Source organism: Geotrypetes seraphini, chromosome 5, assembly GCF_902459505.1.
Source record: "Geotrypetes seraphini chromosome 5, aGeoSer1.1, whole genome shotgun sequence".
NCBI classification, from domain to species: Eukaryota; Metazoa; Chordata; class Amphibia; order Gymnophiona; family Dermophiidae; genus Geotrypetes; species Geotrypetes seraphini.
The window spans coordinates 135,898,573-135,916,493 of NC_047088.1; the positions used below are offsets into that span (position 1 = coordinate 135,898,573).

The 17,921-nt window shown below is 46.0% G+C and overlaps 1 protein-coding gene across 3 annotated transcripts in view; it reads left to right on the plus strand.

Annotated features, from left to right (window-relative positions):
• Positions 1 to 17,921, plus strand: part of LOC117361634 — a 156,343-nt gene that overhangs the window by 49,306 nt on the left and 89,116 nt on the right. For all 3 annotated transcript variants that reach the window (XM_033947254.1, XM_033947253.1, XM_033947255.1), the window contains one exon: positions 16,850 to 16,927. In XM_033947254.1, coding sequence (XP_033803145.1) covers positions 16,850 to 16,927 — 78 coding nt within the window. The remainder of the gene's footprint in view (positions 1 to 16,849; positions 16,928 to 17,921) is intronic.

Consider the following 17,921-nt stretch of genomic DNA (forward strand, 5'->3'; position numbering starts at 1 on the left):
TTATACTTGCATATGCTGTATTATGCTACTTGTGTTCTGGGCTCCTATATCTGTGTTTCCTTTTGGTGTTTTAAGACATTGCACTTCTGCTCTTGGTTGCAGTCAGGTTACCTTTTTTCTAGCTCTCCTACCCCTTCTGTACTTTATGCTTTTTTAATATCTTTTTATATATGTATCCATGATATAACCTACATGTATGCATGTCCTTATGATTATGTTTTATGGTATTTATACATATCTTTATTCTGCTTGTTTTATGCATTTGAAATTTATATTCATTTTAATTCAATTCATGTTTTAATTGGCATTCTTTGTTTTACATCAGTATATTTACATTTGTTGTTTTTAATATTTCATTAGTGTCCCCTGAGGGGGGAAGGAGGGAGAAGAAAGACCAGGAAGGGAGAGGAGAGGAAAGAGAGATGCCAAGACCATGAGAGGGAGGGAAAGGAAAGAAGGAAAGGAGATATCAGACCATGGAAGGGGAGGGAGAGATGTCAGAGCATTGGGGGGGGGGGAAGAGACAGATACCAGACCAGGGGAAAGGAAGGAAGGAGGGAGAAGAGATGCCAGATAATTGAGGGGGAGATGGAAGGAGGGAGAGGAGATGCCAGATAATGGAGGGGGAGATGGAAGGAGAGGAGAGATGCTAGACCTATGCCAGAGCATAGGGGAAGGGATGGAGACAGAAAATGGAAAGGGGGTGAAGCTGAAATAAATCATGTACAAAGGAGATAAAGGGCACAGGATATACAGTTTATTGAAGGGACATAAAAAGAGGGAAGATGCCGTATGGAAAGGGCAGAGAGGGTGGACAGTGGATGGAAGGGGAAGAGAAAGAGAGGGCAGAGGCTGGGTGGAAGGAGCAAATAGAGAAGGCTGATGTTGCATGGAAGGGAGAGAGGACAAACGCTGTATAGAAAGAAGAGAGCGAAGAGAAGATGATTAAAGCAGAAACGACAAAAGGTAGAAAAAATTTTTTTGTTGCTTTAGGTAGAATCAAGTAGTAGTGTAACTATTGATAAAAGTTTATAAATAGGAAATGAAAATAAAGCAATTGTTTTGGGAGGAAAGATCAGGTCAGGAAAGAACACCATAACAGCAGTATACTGTACTGTCTTGAAGAAAGATTTGGCCTCTGAAAGCTAATTGAAAAATGGATTAGTCCAATAAAATGGTATTTTCTTATTTCTTATTATCTGTTTTATTTCTATTTGTTAATTTGTAAAGTGGTGATTGTTATGTATCAGTTTTTTCAAATTTACATCTACTGTCTTTATATTTTGCACAGTATTAGGGGACAAGTGTCACTATTTCTGTGGTGTTACATTGTATGTAGAATCTGATTTCTTGGCTCAGTTTAACTTTTGTCTACATATTTCTATTTTTAGTTTGTGATTATTCCATATTGAGCGAGGGTGTATCTGTGTTCTATGTGTATGAAAAGGACATAGTTTTCTGTTAGCATTGACTGCAGGATCTGGCTTGTTTAGTTTTACAATGCATGTGTTGGTGTTCTAGTGCTCACTGCAGTGTTTAAGATGGTGCCTTTTCCTAGGTGCACCCTTGTTGTGTGACTCATGGATTATTACTAAAAATCTGAGAGACAGAGAGAGAGAGACACAGAGAGAGAAATATTAAAAATGATCAGCACTGGCTGTCATATATACTAGGTGCGCTACTGGATTTAAAGACCCTATTCTAACCACCAAATTTGCCCGTCCCATCACACCTGGCTGGAAAAAATTTCTGGGGAGAAAACTGTGTTCAATATAAAATCATAACTATTTGAGGCTTGTGCGTATGGGAACAGATGGTTTGCGGGACCGAGCTCACGGGGACGGGGCAGGGTTGGGGTTTTAAAAAAAATTTCAGTCTTAGTAGTTTGCCGGTCCACAAAATAATTATTTTATTTCCACCGGTCCATAGATGTAAAGAGGTTGAAGGACACTGCTCTAGAGTTCCCATTCATCCTGGGGTGACTCTTCCTGGGAGAAGAAACAGACTTGGGATCTGCAGCTGGCAGGCCAATTCCTCTATGGTATCTGTTAGCCACCTTGCTTAATATTTTAGGAACTTGGGGACCATTCCCCTTGAAGCTAGCTTGCCCCTGATTTTTTTTCAGTAGCTTTGAGTGCAGGCTGATTTGGCAGTTGTAGTGGACCTTTTTCAGAGTGCTGGCTATATGTTGCCTCTCCCCTTCATGGCGCACGGGGGTGGGGGTGGCATTGAGGTCAGCCTGGTCTCACTCTGACTGTTATCCTGAAGATTTCAGGTTTTGGAAGCTGAACAGTATCCTCCTTCAAGGTCCAGCTACACACATGAGCTGAAACAGGCTGAGGCAGCTTTGCAAGGCACAGGGAATACAGACAGTTAGTCTATGCAGATTCGAGGATAGCTGTTGAACTATGTGGAGGCCTGGGAGTAACTATAGATGGATGAGTGCTAGATATCATTTGAGAAGGCTACAATCTTGAATTCATGCTGTCTCGTGACACTGCATCTATTTTGGATCCAGCTGATACCATTGCTGGGACTAGTCGCCTCAGTCGTCCTGAGAGTCTGGATTTGGGGGATGATCCTGCGGTACGCAGAGTTTTTCAGCATAGTTATGTCTCTTCTCATTGCTGATCTTCTAAAAGAGCCCAAGCTGGATTCTCCTCCTTCCACTTCTCAGGCTTTGGTCATGGACCACTCTAAGGTGCTGCCTTTTTTTTTTTTCCTTTTCACCTGCTGCTTCTTGGGCTAATTGAAACACAGTGGGACTCTCCAGAAAGCTCTCTGCGCTCTTTTAAAGCTATGTCAAAGCTTTATCCGCTGGCACCAAATGTTCAAAAACCTGTTAAAGTGGATTCTACTGTGGTGCAGGTAAATCAGGTGCACAGCCCTCCCTAGTGAGAGATGTGTGAAACTTAAGGATTCTCAGGATCGCAGAATGGACATTTTGTTGAAAAGATCTTTGAAGTGGCGTCTTTTAGATATCAAAGCGGCGGTGGCTGCTTCCTTTTATAGCTTGAGCCTGTCATTCCAGATTGCACAGTGCGTCCTCTGCGGACGTTTCCCCCCTGTCCTCCGCTGATGATGGATGGTGTGGATTATGTAGCAGACACCCTTTATGATCTCATCCAAGTTCTTAGCAAGATTTTAGCTTATGCAATGTCCACGTGCCGGATTCTTTGGCTCTGTAATTGGGCAGATTCTCTTTGGTAAAGGCCTGGATGACCCTATGTCTAGTGTTGCTGAACATCCTAAGTCTCTCCCTGTGAGCATGTCTTGTCAGTCAGAATGCAGGGATCATAGTAATTTTCGTTCCACCTGCAGGATTTTCCTCTGAGTTATTCTCAGGGCTACCACTCTCATTCCAATTTTAGACGGCTTCAGGCTTCTAGTTCCTGAGCAGCAGTTTCTCTTAAGAAGACCCAATGACACCGGATTCAGTCGGAGCTTCCTTGTATTGAAGGTCACCTTTCTCAGTTTTATTAGGAGTGGACTCATGTTTCATCAGATCAATGGGTGCTGGACATCATTTGGGAGGGGGTACAAGATAGATTTCTTTTGCCTGCCTCTGGAGCTCTTTCTGGACACTCTGGCTGAGAAAAGAGGTTCTATTCCGCACTACTTTGCAACGTCTTTTAGACATCGCAGCGATAGAACCCGTTCCAGAGCAAGAATTGGGCTGAGGCAGATACTCCTTATACTTCATCGTACCACAGAAAGACTCAGAAAACTGGAGGCCCATTCGGGATCTAAAGTCGGTCAACTGTTTTATGTGGATTTCTCATTTCTGAATGGAAACACTGCGTACAGTAATAGCAGCTGTCTCTCCAGGAGAGTATCTGGTGTCCTTGGATCTCAGAGTCTTACCTCCATGTTCCAATCCACCCGCAGCATTGAAGGTTTCTTCATTTCCATGTTGGCAACAGCATTTCCAGTTCACTGCTCTTTCCTTCGTTCTCGCGATGGCACCCTGCACGTTCACCAGGGTGATGGTACTGTATTTGTGGTGGCTTTTCTCCGCTGGCAGGGGATTCAAGTCCATCCTTACCTAGACGACTGGTTGATTCGAGCTCCGTCTTGTTCGGAGTGTGAAAGTGCGGTAGAGACTGTAGTGTCTTAGTTACAGGTGCTGGGGTGGATTGTCAACTTCAAGAAGAGCAATTTGATGCCCTCCTAGTCCTTGGAGTATATGGGGCTTCTCTTCGATATCAAGAAAGATCGGGTGTTTCTTTCTGAGGCATGCAGATCAGAACTTATGGATGCCTGGCTCCCGTGGCCTGGCTATATGTTCAGGTTCTTGGGTCCATGGTGGCCTCTTTGGAGGTGGTTCCCTGGGCCCGAGCACACATGTGCCTGTTACAAGAGTCCCGTCTGTCTCGGTGGTCTCCGCAGCTTCATTCCCTTCAGATGCCGCGTCTCTGGACGGAGCCTGAGCTGGTGGCTTCAGGGGGAGGTTTTCTGTTGGGGCAGGCTTCTTTGGATATCAGAGTGGATGATTATCATAACATATGCCAGCCTGTCGGATTGGGGTGCTCACTGTCAGGAACAGTCCATTCAGGGGCAGTAGACTCCTCGTCAGAAGCATTGGTCGATCAATCATCTGGAGCTTCAAGTAATTCGGCAGGCGCTACTCACTCTCTAGCTCCTTCTAGAAGGAAAAGCTGTTTGAGTCTTCTCCGACAAAGCCACGGCAGTGGCGTATATAAATCATCAAGGGGTCATGAGATGTGTTCCCTTGGGCTAAAAATCTCGCATGCTATTTTGTTGGGCAGAAGCTCATCTTCTGTCATTCTCAGTGGCCGGCATCGACAATGTTCATGCAGATTTCCTCAGCCGACAGATTCAGGACCCGAGATAATGGTCCCTCTCGCAGAAGGCGTTCAGTCTCATTGTTCAGCGCTGGGGTTAGCCTCAGCTGGACTTGATGGCTTCAGCAGAGAACTTGAATGCCATGCACTTTTTCAGTCAAAGAACACAGCGCACAAGTCTTGGGCTGGATGCCTTGGTGCAGCCCTGGCCAGTTCACGAGCTCCTATATGTGTTCCCTCCATGGCCTTTGGTTGGTTGGATTATCTGCCAGATAGTAACGTATCCTGGTCTGTTGATCCTGGTGGCTCCGGATTGGCCTTTCCACCCGTGATATGCAGATCTTGTACCTCTTCAGCTGTACGAGCAGCTCCAGCTCCTTCTTCTTCGTTATTTTATCAGCCTTGGAAAACCTGTGGTGTTTTGGTCTTATGGCAAGGCTGTTGAGCGCTCAGTCTTGATGAAGCACGGATATTTGGAGATAGTTATTCCAACTCTTTTGCACTCGAAGAAACCCTCTACTTTGGCTTCTTATGCCAAGGCTTGGAAGGCTTTCCAACAGTGATGTGCTAAGGATCAGGTGGAGCCTGAAAAGGCTCCTATTTCAGTAGTCCTGGCTTTCCTTCAGGAGGGCGTAGACCAGGGATGTCCACACTTTTTGGGCTTGCGAGCTACTTTTAAAATGACCAAGTCAAAATGATCTACCAATAATAAAAATACTAAACATATACCCCCTCTTTTACTATGGTGCGCTAGCCGATTTAGCGCGCGCTAAGTGCTAATGCGCCCATTATATTCTATGGAGGCATTAGCATTTAGCACGCGCTAAATTGGCTAGCACGCCTTAGTAAAAGACCCCACATATTTAATTATATATACTGTGTGCACCTCTTCTGTCCTCCAGACCTTGTTCCATTCCCCAACCAACATCTCTGTCCTTCCAGGAGTTCAACTTTTTCTTTCTCTCTCCTTCACCCCTATTGGCAGCATGTCTCCCTCTCTCTCTCCCTCCTCTGTTATGATTTTGCATCTCTGTTCTTCCTCAGGGTCTTTCCCCTCTGTCTGCACCTTCCATAGTCCAACATCTGCCCCCCCTCTCTTCTGCCTCCCCTTTGTTTCAGGTTTCTCCTTCTCTCTATCTTCCTTCTGCTAACATTTTGAGTCCTCCCACCTTTGGTCCAGGTCTGTCTCTCTCACTCTGTCTTCCCCCTCCCCAGGGTCTGGCATCTCTCTTTCCTCGGTTCAGGGTGTTTCCTCTCTCTAACCCCTCTAGTAATCCAGGATCTGCCCTGTCTTCCCCCTCCCTTTTGGTTCAAGGCTGCTTTCACCCTCCCCTCCTTAAGGTCCTTTTGTCTCCCCCCCCCCCGATCCAGTGGCTCTAAAGCAACCTCCATCCTACCGGGGCCTTCGCAATGGGCACAGCCTTATGTCCGCTGCTTCCTGCACACAGTGACTATTAGGACCTCAGACCTCTTGATTGCAACTGTCCTCATCTCTGTTCTTCCTTCTAGGCCTATCACAGTTGAAAGTTAATTATGGCAGCCTGCAGAGCAAACGTAGCAGGCTGCCATCAGCCTTTGTAGCACATTATCTCTGCCACGGTCCCGCACCTCCTCTAACATCAGGGGCAGCACCGCGGCAGAGGGAATGTGCTACAGAGGCCAGTGGCAGCCTGTTACGTTTGCTCTGCAGGCTGCCGTAATGAACTTTAAACTGTGATAGGTCCAGAGGGAAGAACGGAGGACATTGAGCGGTAAGCGTGTCATCTGAGCGCAGAGCGCTCAGCGATCTACCAGCATTGCCTTTGGGATCGACCAGTAGATCGCGATCGACATTTTGGGCACCCCTGGCTTAGACAAAGGTCTGGCAGTGGCCTCTCTTCAAGTTCAGGTTGCAGGACATTTGTGTTTTTGAACACACAAAAGCACTAGTTCGCTTACTTCTCATCCAGATGTGTTCAGTTTTTTGTTGTTTTTTTTTTTTTGGGGGGGGGCGCTTCATCTGCATTCTCACTTACGTCTTCCTTTCCCTTTGTGGAATCTTAACACCATTTTGCAGGGCCTTGGTAAGGCCCTTTTTGAACCTCTGAAGGATGTTTCTCTTCTGGATCAAGACTTTTTTTTTCTGGATGCCATTGTCTCAGCACGGCGTATTTCAGAGCTTCAGGCACTTTCAATGCAGAGAACCATTTTCTGTATTACAGATGCAACTGTTTCCTCTGTACTGTATCTTCCTTCTTGCCAAAAGTGGTCTCGGCATTTCCTGTCAACCAGGAGGTTAGATTGCCTGCTTTTCATCCAACGGGTTTGGAGCGCAAACATCAAATCTTAGGCAAATTGAATGTCCACCGGTTCTTGCTCCACTATTTGGAGAGGACTGAGTTCAGACTGTCTGAACACCATTTTGTTCTAACTGCTCGATGGATTAGAATGGCCATTTCCACAACTTACATCGCCCTGGCAAGCAGCCGTTGATTTTGCTTAAAGCACATTCTGCGATGGGTGTGGTTGTGTACTGGGATTAATCTTGTGCGATTCATCCTGATGAAATTTGTAGGATGGCTACTTTGTCCTCTCTTCATACTTTTACCAAGTTTATAGAATGCTTTTTGATGCCACGTTTTGAGACCTTGGGTTTGAGGGCAGGCTCTTTTGTCCCTCCCTAGCTTCCGTTGCTTTGGTACGTCACCTAGCGTATGGAATCCAGAAGGGACATAACAGAATGGAAGATTAGGTTTATACCTTTAATCTTCTTTCTGTTAGTCCCTGGTGGACTCTATACAACGCACCCTCTCTGTGTACACTCAGTTGTTTGGTGTAGTCGGCTCCTTTCTGCCTTGGTTACTTTCATAGGCTTGAAGATTTTCCAGCCAGTTGCCAGATACTGTTTGGAGTTTCTGTGAGTATGTACATTACCGAAGACCTTGGTGCTCGTTGCACACAGATTTAATTCTAAATTGTTCCTCAATGTTTTTCTGAGTTGCCTTTGTGCCTGTTTCTCACTTGTTATATTTTGCAAAGCAAGCCAGTTCATGATTTACTTATGGAGATGCCCCCTGTACTTCCTTGCCCTGGATTTGTTCAGGTATGTTGCTTGGCTTTGGGACTTAGCCTGAGAGTTAGTAAACATATCCAATTAAGGGGATGGAGCATGTGCTCAGAAAAGATGTGGATTTCTGCAACTCCCGGGTTGGGATTGAACACCTAGCGTATCAGATCTTCCAGGGAATAACAAAGAAGATTATCAAAGGTATAAACCTAACCTTCCATTGTGTTTTGTTCAGAAATTTTTGTCTCCATAACAGGTTTCACACTGGTTGTGTTCTGTAATCCTTTGTTTTAATGGTAGTTGCTTGGAGCTGGCCAATTATAAAGAGGAGGGAGTTAAATGGCGGTTAGTGCTGCTCTGTATTTTTTTTCTTCTGTTTTGTAAGAGTAATACTGAAGACCCAGGGAATGTGCCATCCTATATCTACAGGCAATTCAGTGCTATCTCTGCCTGCTGGTAGATGGACATAACCCATCCATCTGCTGTGACTAAAGGAAGGAAAAATTATGTTCTTGCCTGTTAATTTTCTTTCCCTTAGACGCAGCAGATGAATCCAGAGACCAATGGGATAGCTCACATCTACCAGCAGGCGGAGATAAACTGATTAACAGGTGGTCCTATTGGCTGGCACTCCTCCTGTTTATCCAGTATAGCTCCTTGCCCAAGCATCCGTAACCATCAATAGGCATAGCATGTAAAAAACTTCTTTCCCATAACAAATCTCAAAATGCAATAATACAGAAAACAACCTGCCATAATAACAAACTGCGAAAGTTGCAAAAGAAAAAACTGAGAGACAATATCCAGAAAGGGTGGGGCTCTGGATTCATCTGCTGCGTCTAAGGGAAAGAAAATTAACAGGTAAGAACATAATTTTTCCTTCCCTAGCAACAGCAGCATATGAATCCAATGGGATGTAGCAAAGCAATCCTCAATCTGGGTGGGAAGCAAACGCCGCCTCCGCAACAACCGAAGCACAAAACGCCCCTACCACATGCGCCCCCACATCCAAGCAGAAAGCGGAGAGAAAGCACTCACGGAAGACCAATTAGCCACGAGACAAATCTCCTCCAAGGAAAAAACCTCTGGGCCAAGCCCAAGAAGTAGCCATCGCTCCAGCGGAATGGTCATGAAGTTCTTTCGCCAACCGCTTCCCTGCTAGCAAGCAAGCATAAAGAATGTCCTCCTGGACCCATCGAGCGATGGAGGCTTTGGACACCACCATACGTTTGAGGCGTCCCTTGAAGAATACAAAAAGGAGATATAAAAAACTAAAAGTCGTTAGAAACCGAGCTCACGGAGAACGCTACGTACGTATCAAAAAACGCAGTGAATAAAAGCACTGCTCCCAATTTCTCCTCCCAGGAAGAAGGAAGGAAAAGCGAGCATGACATAAAAGAGAGGATGACACCCCCCTAGAAAGAAATAGTGGTACCATCCGAACTGATACCCCATATTTCGGAAATCAGAAATAGGAATCCCCGTTGAACAAGGCCTGCAACATAGAAAACTGCAGAGCTGAAGCCATGGCCACAAGAAACCCCATGTTCAACGGCACAGCCCTTTAGAGTCCCAAAAGACAAGGATGAAATGAAGCCTTCGGTAAACTGAGAAGAAGTACGTGAAGATTGTACTCCAAACCGGGCTTTCTCAGAGGTGCATGAATATACTGCACTCTGTTTAGGAACTGAACTACATGAAGCTGAGAAATAAGCGAAGAGCAATATACCTAGCCCTTGTAACAAGCAAAGAATGGCACTAGAAACTGAAGGGAATTGAACGCTAAGCCCTCGGCAATACACCTATGCCAAAAAGGAACTCTGGAGTGGTTCAAACGTTAAGAAGCATCCAAGAAAGGAAAAACCTCCAAAAGGAAGCAGAAGCCACAGGAGAAGACGTCCGTAGCACCTGGATAAGAGAAGAAAACAACTTGCTTCGCATAACCCTTACACGTCAGCCAAGATCTTTTTTTTTTTTTTTTTTTAACTAGGTCGTAATACTAAAGTAGTACAAATATCAATGTTGATCGGACCCTAGGCAAGCAAAGCCGGAGATACCAGGAAACTTCTTAGTCCGGCTGTCGAAAGACTCATCAAATCCGCAAAGTAAGGATGGCTTCGCCAATCCAGAGATTCTACAAATACTGTGCCCGGAAAGTGAGCTCGAGATGGCAAATCCAAGCCATCATCAGCCAGCGGAAAACACTGAAAAAGAGAAGGCAGAAGCGAGAAAGGAGCCATGCAGCTACCCCCTTTAACTCCCACTCCCTGGGCCCGCCAAAGAAGCTAGGAAGCTTAGAATTGAGAGATGAGGTCTAGGTCAAGGAGATCTCACGTCCATAAAAAGAGCTAGAACGCCTGAGCCACAAATCTCAATATCCAGGATGCAGAAGATTACACTATTACTAACATGCACACTTTCCAGAGCGTACACAGCGCTGTACACTGTAACATACAAGAAATGGGCCATGCTCAGATTCCGCGGAGAGAAAGTCTATCCAAACTCTTATCTGACGAAGGGGTTTCGTCAGTTGCAAGGCGGAAGTCATTATGCCATTGTATAGATCCATGGTGAGGCCCCACCTGGAGTACTGTGTGCAATTCTGGAGGCCGCATTATCGCAAGGATGTGCTGAGACTGGAGTCGGTGCAAAGAATGGCCACCCGGATGGTCTCGGGACTCAAGGATCTACCATACGAAAAACGGCTTGACAAATTGCAGCTATACTCGCTCGAGGAGCGCAGAGAGAGGGGGGACATGATCGAGATGCTCAAGTATCTTACGGGCCGCATCGAGGCGGAGGAAGATATCTTCTTTTTCAAGGGTCCCACGACAACAAGAGGGCATCCGTTGAAAATCAGGGGCGGGAAACTACGAGGTGACACCAGGAAATTATTTTTCACTGAAAGAGTGGTTGATCGCTGGAATAGTCTTCCACTACAGGTGATTGAGGCCAGCAGCGTGCCTGATTTTAAGGCCAAATGGGATCGGCACATGGGATCTATTCACAGGGCAAAGGTAGGGGAGGGACATTAAGGTGGGCAGACTAGATGGGCCGTGGGCCAGTGTTCCCGCTAAGCTGCGCTGGCGTGCGCTGGCGCACAAAATATTAGGTCGCAGCGCACAAGTTTCTCGTCACAGCGCAGGACCGGCAAGATTGACTCATTTGAACTTCTGCAAGATCAGCATCGGAAGCGTGCGCTGGGCCGGAGAGATCTTGGGGAGCCTCCGACAGTGGCTTTCTCCCCTCTCTGCAGCTCTCCTTTACTTCCCAGCGCAGCGATTCACGAAGGCAACCTCGGGGCTTTTGCTGAGTCGCGGCTGCCTCTGATGATGCAACTTCCTCTTTCCTCAGAGGCGGCGCGACACAACAAAGGACCCGAGGCTGCCTTCGTGAATCGCTGCGCTGGGAAGTAAGAAGAGCTGCTGGGAGGGGAGAAAACCACTATCAGTCTGGGAAGCTGCTGGGCAGGGGAAAAAAGGGACAGCTGCTACTGGAAAGGGAGAAGGAGAGATGCTTCTGGGAGGGGAGGAGGGAAAGGAATCTGGGAAGCTGCTGGGCCAGGAAAAAAAAGGGACAGCTGCTACTGGAGAGGGAGAAGGAGAAGGAGAGATGCATCTGGGAGGGGAGGAGGGAAAGGAATCTGGGAAGCTGCTGGGCCAGGAAAAAAAAGGACAGCTGCTACTGGAGAGGGAGAAGAAGGAGAGATGCTTCTGGGAGGGGAGGAGGGAAAGGAATCTGGGAAGCTGCTGGGCAAGGAAAAAAAGGGACAGCTGCTACTGGATAAGGAGAAGAAGGAGAGATGCTTCTGGGAGGGGAGGAGGGAAAGGAATCTGGGAAGCTGCTGGGCTAGGAAAAAAAGGGACAGCTGCTACTGGAGAGGGAGAAGGAGACGGAGAGATGCTTCTGGGAGGGGAGGAGGGAAAGGAATCTGGGAAGCTGCTGGGCCAGGAAAAAAAAAGGGACAGCTGCTACTGGAGAGGGAGAAGGAGAAGGAGAGATGCATCTGGGAGGGGAGGAGGGAAAGGAATCTGGGAAGCTGCTGGGCAAGGAAAAAAAAAGGGACAGCTGCTACTGGAGAGGGAGACGGAGAGATGCTGCTGGGAGGGGAGGAAGGGAAGAGAGTTACTGCTGGACAGGAGGCTGGGAGAAAGAAAGAAAGGGGGCAGGCAGGGAAACAGAAGGAAAGAAGAGAAACAGAAAAAAAGAAAGAAAGGTCAGGGAGAGAGGAAGAAAAAGTTGGGGGAGGGAATGAGGTGTGGAGGAGAGAAAGCATACAGGCTGATAGAAGGGAAGAAAGATTGGATGCACAGTCAGAAGAAGAAAGTGCAACCAGAAATCACCAGACAAGGTAGGAAAAATGATTTTATTTTAAATTTAGCAAAGTGGAGGCAGTATTACCACAGTTTTCAAAGGAATTTGCCCAAATAACTTAATAGTTAACTGGGTAAATTCCCAGAGATGAAAACTTCCCTTCACTTACTATGCACAGTTCTGAATTTATATCTGCTGTCTATATTTTACAATATGGTCCCCTTTTACTAAACCGCAATAGTGGTTTTTAGCGCAGGGAGCCTATGAGCGTCAAGAGCAGTGCTGGGCATTCAGCGCAGCTCCCTGCGCTAAAAACTGCTATTGTGGTTTAATAAAAAGGATGGAGGGTATATTTGTCTATTTTTGTATGCTATAAAAACCAAATACAGAGAGAGACTGAGAGCTGTTGACGAAGAGCTACGTGTGTGTCTTTCTTCCATTCCAGCCAGAATATCAGCTTTGTGTTCAGCCAAACAGGCCCAGGTTTCGCACTGAATAAAGTATTTTATAATTTTTATAATTTTTATTTCATAATAAAGTAATTATAAAATACTTTCTTTGTGTTTATTTGATTCCTATTCAAGAGAATTACTTTATATATAGTCAATATAGGCAGAGAGTTAAATTTTTTAACATTTTCTAATGGTGGTGTGCCTCGTGATTTTTTTCATGAAACAAGTGTGCCTTTGCCCAAAAAAGGTTGAAAAACACTGGTCTAGAAATTGAAAGCATCAAACGTATTGTCTTCTGGACTGTTTTTAATTTACAGTTTACACATATGGATGTAACAGACATAACTACATTTGTTGTAAAACATTTATTAAGATATCATTTCATCCCTACAATTTCTGTGTTCTTAAAAATATTATTTAACGTTATTTAATTTAGCGTGTAGGCCTAAAATTCCTTTGAATACCTCGTCCTCATGTATCAGCAACTTTGACAACATATTTATTTGGCTCATAACTTGCTGGCGCCCGATATTTTTAGCTCACAGTGAAAAAAGTTTGCTCACAACACCCGCCCGCTTAGAGGGAACACTGCCGTGGGCCCTTATCTGCCGTCTATTTCTATGTTTCTATGTTCTATGTTTATCCTGATCCATAAAAGGATCTGCCAACAGAAGACGAAGATGAGAGTCCACCCATTGAAGCAGAACAACTTCACCTGCCAATGAGTACAACACCTACTGCCCAAGCTGTAGAAAAATACCCCCATCCTAATACTGACCAAAAGGACCCTTAGCGGCAATCCGGAAGAATGATCTGAAGCTCCAGAAAGGTAGCCTGACCCTGCTCAAGAGTAGAAGAATGAACAAGTACTGAGTCGCCTCTGAAGACCGGACTCCTGGAGCTGAGGATGGAAGCCACCGAGCCCCCCAACCCGACAGCCCGGGATGGTCGGTGGTCATGAGATAGTCCAGCAAAGACCGAGGTATGCCTTGAAAAGAGAAATCGTGCTGAGCCACCAAATCATACAGAGCGATGCAGGAGGAGCATACCAAATAATTGGAGCCCTGAGATAACGGGAACCACCGGAACAAAAGCGACTGCTGTAGCATAAGAAGGGGAAAGCAAGTCGAAATCCCCCGTGGAGTCAGCAATATGGATCCCAGAAACTGTACAGAATCCCATACTCTTGGTCATGGTAAGCGAAGAAGAATACCAATCTGAGACCGAGACCCCACGCCCAAGTCTCCGGAAAGAAACACATGTCTCTCCTATATGAATAAAAACATTACCCCGATATACCAATAAATAGTACAGGAGAAAAGAGCGCTGTGCAAATTCGAAGATGCGCACGTGTAAAGAACTGAGGAAAAGATAGCACCCTTTTCGTGTCAGTCAAATGGCCCGACTGGAAGTTGTCCGAATCAAGCAGGCAGTCAAGAAGAAATTAGATGAATCGCCAGGTAGCGCCAAAACGGTACCACCGCCCACATCACCTAAAACGTTCATGAAGCCTTGGGTAGGCGAAATGGCATGTGCCAAAACCGAAAGCGCCGCTCCAAGAGAGGCAGGCAAACCAAGTGCCGATTCGGAGTCCATAGAGAAAATGTAAATATACTCCCAGGTTGTCTGCAGAAATGTGTAACCCCGAGAAACTAAATCAGCAGAATGGGATCCAGCCTGCCCAATGCCCCCGTCTTGGGCACCATGCAGTAAGTGGAACAACGTCCCTTAGTTCCCGAAGAACTACAAGAACTGTCCTGAGGACCAGTAATACTGAAAAGGGAAACTCAAAACATAGAGACTCCAAGAACGAACTGGAAACCTGAGGAGGATGCAAAGATGCAAGCATCCTGAAAAATCTTCACAGCCCCCTGACCTGACATTATAGCGTCTTCTCCCTCATGAGAAAGCCTGAAGAGTCATTGGAAGAAGTCAAGATCCCCTCAGAATGAAGTGCAGAAGGTCAGGGAATGGCAGGATGAGACTGTAGGATCTGCAAGAAGATTCTCCTAGGAAAAATCAAGGTTCACAATGTAAAGAGGAATATACTGGAACCATGAAAACAGTACTAACCCCATGCAACATGAGTCCTTTAAAGTGAATACGTACTAGACTCAATCAAGATGTTGCATCTACCGCCCTGTGTAAAACCACAGCATCCTTACAGGTATCAGACAAAGCTCACATTGCTAATGAGGCTTCAGGCTAACAGCCACATAGCGCGTGATCCTCCGCGGGTTTGATAGAATAGGTAACTGGCTCCTGGTTAAAAGGAGCTGTACAGCCCATCCTATCTGGTCGGGGGAGCCTGTCTAGTATGTGCCATGAGAAAATGGTGACAGGAGAAACCAGCGTGATAAGCATGGAAATCTGAAGTCCAGGCCCCCTCAGAAATAGAGAAAGAGAGTCCTGGCCGCAGGAAGATGCGCAGTGTCATTATGCCCATAGAGACAACCCGAACTTGGAAACTGTTTGTACTACCTTTAGGCATATATATCCTGTGACACTATTGGACACATGCAGCTCAGCACAGGGGCCCAAATAAGGACAGTTACCAACAGACAAAGGCTCAATCTGCAGGGACCCCAAGAGAGACAATGTGTGAAATACAGGGCACTATCTTACTGCTGATCTCACCGTGCCGTGAGTTGCCGTATGTCGCCCCAGTCCGGAGACAAACCGAGACTGGGTGATCTAGCACAGGTCAGAGTTTCTCTGGTAAACCCCTTGAGTGCTAACCCCAGAGTCTGATTAAACAAGCAGCTTCCTTCAAGGGAGTACAGCAGGAACACAGACATAGACATATAAATCTGCCCAAGCTTGTCCCAAAGCTGGTGAAACACATACAACTTGTCTGAACCGGAAAGGAGAGAAGCCCCGGCATACCCTGACCAAAGTCAGCTGGAAACAAACTACCGGAACGCTGCAGCTCTCCCGCCATCGCCGGAGACCCAAGCGCACACCTGATTCTCACTGACACGTGGCCGCTGCATCAATGCTCCTAGAAACATAGTCGGATTCAAGCCCTGCAAAATTTACCCTGCCGTGGCTTGCATAGAAATAAAATCAGACTCGGGGAACAACCAGAAGAACGGCCCACAGCGCCGGAAAAAAAAAATGTCCCATCTCATGCTGCTATAAACCGGCACCTGCACAATCAGCTGCACATGGCCGTGACAAACACCGATGAAAGAGAGCCTCAGAATAAACAGGACTACTATTGCTGCACTGAAACCCAACAATGAGAACAAGTTACGAGCATGAAATCGCATCGCTACTGCCGCGCTGTAACCAACAAGGAAACCAAGCGCGTGCATGCAAAGGGCGGAAAGTCCCGGCTCCCTCCACGGATTTCTAGTCATAAAACTTAGCCTCAATAAAATATCCATGCCTTAAACGTTCGTTGACCGAACCCACATTACTAAGACTCCCAAACAGAACCTGAAGTTCAAACAGATATACATACAAGCTTGTTGTTAGGGCCAGTTAAATCTGGTTGATCAGCAGTAACCAGGCAGAATGGAGGAACTGTGGTCTCTTTTTTTTTTTTTTTACAGAGAAGGGAAAGAAGAAAAATATTGAGACCCAGTCAGACCCTCTATCACTGGAGGGAGGGTGAGGCAGGGACCTGGGGGGGCCCAGGTGTAACCCCTAAAGCCGGCACCGTTCAGCCGGACACCCCTGTCTCACTGAAGAGAAAATCTCAACAGGAGAAATAGCACTGCCAGCTCACTGAAGAGAAATCTCAACAGGAGAAATAGCACTGCCAGCTCATTGAAGAGAAACCTCAACAGGAGAAATAGAATGGCAGTCTCACTGAAGAGAAACCTCAACAGGAGAAACAGAATGGCAGTCTCACTGAAGAGAAACCTCAACAGGAGAAAATAAAGTTCCAGCCATAGCCAGAATTCAGGAGCTAGTTGAATAGCGATCTTTTCCTGCTGGGAGATAAGAGAATACTGGATAAACAGGAGGAGTGCCAGCCAATAGGACCACCTGTTAATCAGTTTCTCTATCTCCGTCTGCTGGTCTCTGGATTCATCTGTTGCTGTTGCTAGGGAATAAAAATTATCAGGTAAGACCTAATTTTATCATATAGTCAGGAAAGGTAACTGATCTCTACTACGGCACATTTGGTAAAAACATAGTTGATTTGCTCATGCATTTAGCTGCAGAAATCGGTGTGATTGCAAAAACATTGTGTGATTTTTATTTTTTCATTTTGGTTGCAGAATAAAACGCTTAAGGAAATGCATACATTTATTAATATGAATTTGATCAAAGCCATTGGAGTCAGCAGTTCTGTTGAGGTAAGGCTCTTTTTATGAACATAAGAACACAAGAAGTGCCTCTGCTGGGTCAGACCAGAGGTCCATCGTGCCCAGCAGTCCGCTCATGCGGCAGCACATCAGGTCCTGGACCTGTGTAGTAGTCCTCTATCTGTATCCCTCTATCCCCTTTTCCTTAAGAAAATTGTCCAATCCTTTCTTGAACCCTAGTACTGTACTCTGTCCTATCACGTCCTCTGGAAGTGCATTCCAGGTGTCCACCACCCGTTGTGTGAAGAAAAACTTCCTAGCATTGGTTTTGAATCTGTTCCCTTTTAACTTTTCCGAATGCCCTCTCGTTCTTGTAGTTTTTGAAAGTTTGAAGAACCTGTCCCTCTCTACTTTCTCTATGCCCTTCATGATCTTGTAAGTCTCTATCATATCCCCTCTAATTCTCCTCTTCTCCAGGGAAAAGACAGTTTTTCCAGTCTCTCAGTGTATGAAAGGTTTTCCATACCCTTTATCTTTTTTTTATTTTTTTTTAATTTCTTTATTCATTTTTAAACTTACATCAAGAGTACAAAATTCATAATAAACACTATTAATTAGACCACTTGAACATCTTATCATTGTATCTTATAAATATAAATGCCACCCTCCCTCTAAGCCCATTATCTAATATAATAAAATGATAGGCCGCGCATGCGCACTAAAAAAACGTGTTCCCTGATCCGTCGCGAAAACACGAGTGCGCATGCGTGGGTTTTACATCACCACCTGCTCGCTTAGTACGTCACAGCCTCCCTGCTCTACACAAGCCCGACCGCAGCCAGACGACGATCTCCGTTCCTCCTTTGCCACCCACCCCTTTCTCATCCCCACAGCCTCCCTGCTCTCCACAAGCCGGACCGCAGCCTTTCCTCCTGCCGCCGCCGATCTCCGTTCCTCCTTTGACACCTTCTCTTCCCGCGGGCCCGAATGGCGATTCCAGCAGCGTGTGCATCAGTCTTCACACGCTGCTTCGGGCCCTTCTACA